The 2,500-nt window shown below is 43.0% G+C and overlaps 1 protein-coding gene across 3 annotated transcripts in view; it reads left to right on the forward strand.

The window, feature by feature from the left end:
- Positions 1-2,500, forward strand: part of LOC131366008 (nuclear receptor coactivator 3-like) — an 83,138-nt gene that overhangs the window by 41,774 nt on the left and 38,864 nt on the right. For all 3 annotated transcript variants that reach the window (XM_058410063.1, XM_058410065.1, XM_058410064.1), the window contains 2 exons: positions 1,752-1,852; positions 1,949-2,123. In XM_058410063.1, coding sequence (XP_058266046.1) covers positions 1,752-1,852; positions 1,949-2,123 — 276 coding nt within the window. The remainder of the gene's footprint in view (positions 1-1,751; positions 1,853-1,948; positions 2,124-2,500) is intronic.

A 2,500-nucleotide genomic window follows, 5' to 3' on the forward strand; every position in this document is an offset into this window, starting at 1 on the left:
GTGTGTGTTTGAGCTGGATGTTAGTTTTTTGTTTTTTTCCCCTCAGCGATTTCAGCCGAGATTTTTGCAATTTGATATGAATAAGGAGTGGTTTCATATAGCACCAGATTCCTCAGATTGATTCATCAGATTGATTCATCAAATGATTCTTTAGATTTATTCCTCAGCCTGATGGCTGAGCTTGATTCCTCGTCTTGATTCCTCAGCTTGATTCCTCAGATGGATTCCTTCTATTCACACTGTTCACACACACACAGATAGACTTTAATGAGTATATGTAGCTTAGTACAGTTAGCTCGCTTTGCTAATCTAATCTGAGAAGGACGCTAACACAAAATAAATAACGATTTCAACATATTAGTGTTTAACTCGCTAGCATTAGAAATGATGTATACCTGCAGCTCTGGACAGGCCACGCCCACAAAAAAGACAACATTATCAAGCTGTGAGTGACCTGTGAGTGTGACTGCGGGGAAACTGAGTGACACTGGCCTATTTTTTTTATTTAAATGATATGACATCACAATCCTTCTGTTATACAGTTTATTACAATTTTTATCCATATGTTTGTTTCTCTGGCTGATAATTCAGCAGGATGTTATTGACACCAAGGTCAATTTGGTGTGATTTTCATCATTTAAGGTTTTTGTTTTTGTTTTGTTTTTTTACTGTAAAGATGATGATGATGATGATGATGATGATGGACTGAGAGCGATGGTCAGGATGAGAGATGCTAAACCATGTGGAGAGGCTTGACAAGAGCCATACAGCTGCCTCGGACTTTATGGAGGCGGTTGCCATGGTGACAGGAAGTGAATAATGAAGAGTTTCTCTCTCTCTCTCTCTCTCCCTCTCTCCCTCTGTTATCTTTCTCTCTCCCTCTTTCCCTGTTATCTCTCTCTCTCTCTCTTTCTCTCTCTCTCTCTCTTTCTCTCTCTCTCTCTTTCTCTCTCTCTCTGTTAGCACTCTCTCACAGATTCAGAAACAAATCCATGGTCTCACATCATTACAGTTATTTGTGATGAATTTGTGCCATGAGAAGTAAACAAGGACATGTGGGTGGAGCTAAAATAATGCTGCTCAGTGATTGGCCAGATTAAATGCAATAAAAGTAATAACGATGATCATAATGATCAATACATTACGTAATATCCACTTTATTTTTAATTCAATGTAAACAAAAGTATTGGCACCCTTGGCGCTTTCACGACACATAAGTGAAAATGAGCCCGTCTCTAAGCCCCGCCCACACATTTTTCTAATAAACCCCACCTGCTTTCCCAGGTATTGCAACATAGCATCTGGATTTTTTATATTATTTTTTTTGTTCCTTTGTCTGTTTCTCTCTGGTCTCGTCCGCTCGTCTTCTTCCTCTCCACCCTGGAGCTCAGCGCTCACACCTCCAGGGATCTCATCAGGTGAAATCATTCCAGTGTCTGCCTTCAAACCCGTCTCACCTCCTGAATACAGACTCGCCAGGCGACGTGTCTACCTGCACTATTGTCTCACCTTCTCTCCTCTTACACGCACACACATACCAGCATGGACTGCACTGCCCCCTACTGGACACACACACACACACACACACACACACACACACACACACACCTTTCAGCACAAATCAGCAGCATCAGTTACATACATCAGAATTTGAAAGAGTCTTCGAACATGGACACACTAACGCTCATACATTAGGAATTAGAAATTACACATTACTTTTCTGTAACCTGTGTGTGTGTGTGTTGGAACAGGGAAAGCCTCATCAAGCGATGATGACGTCCAGAAAGCCGATGTTTCCTCCACAGGTCAGGGTGTCATCGATAAGGACCACCTCGGACCTCTGTTACTGCAGGTGAGACGAGAGTTCCCTCAGAACACACACACACACACACATTCTCTTTTAACCCTGGAGAATAATGCCTGAGCTCTGTTTCCCATGATCCCTCAGGCGCTGGACGGCTTCCTGTTTGTGGTGAACAGAGAGGGGAGCATCGTGTTCGTGTCTGATAACGTCACTCAGTACCTGCAGTACACACAGGAGGAGCTGATCAACACCAGCGTCTACAACATCCTACACGACGACGACCGAGACGACTTCCACAAGAACCTGCCCCGGAATAACAGTTAGATACACACACACACATAGATACATACACACACTCACACATAGATACATACATACACTCACACACACACACACACACACACACACACACATACACACACACACATACATACATACATACACTCACACACACACACACACACACACATACACACACACACATACATACACACACTCACACACACACACTCACACACACTCACACATAGATATATACACACACTCACACACACTCACACATAGATACATACACACACTCACACACACACATGGATCTGTACATACATACACTCTGCACACACACATCTACACACACATACACACACACACACACACACTCACTCACACACACATGCCTGCACACTCACACACACT

This window comes from Hemibagrus wyckioides, linkage group LG15 (assembly GCF_019097595.1).
Source record: "Hemibagrus wyckioides isolate EC202008001 linkage group LG15, SWU_Hwy_1.0, whole genome shotgun sequence".
NCBI lineage: Eukaryota > Metazoa > Chordata > Actinopteri > Siluriformes > Bagridae > Hemibagrus > Hemibagrus wyckioides.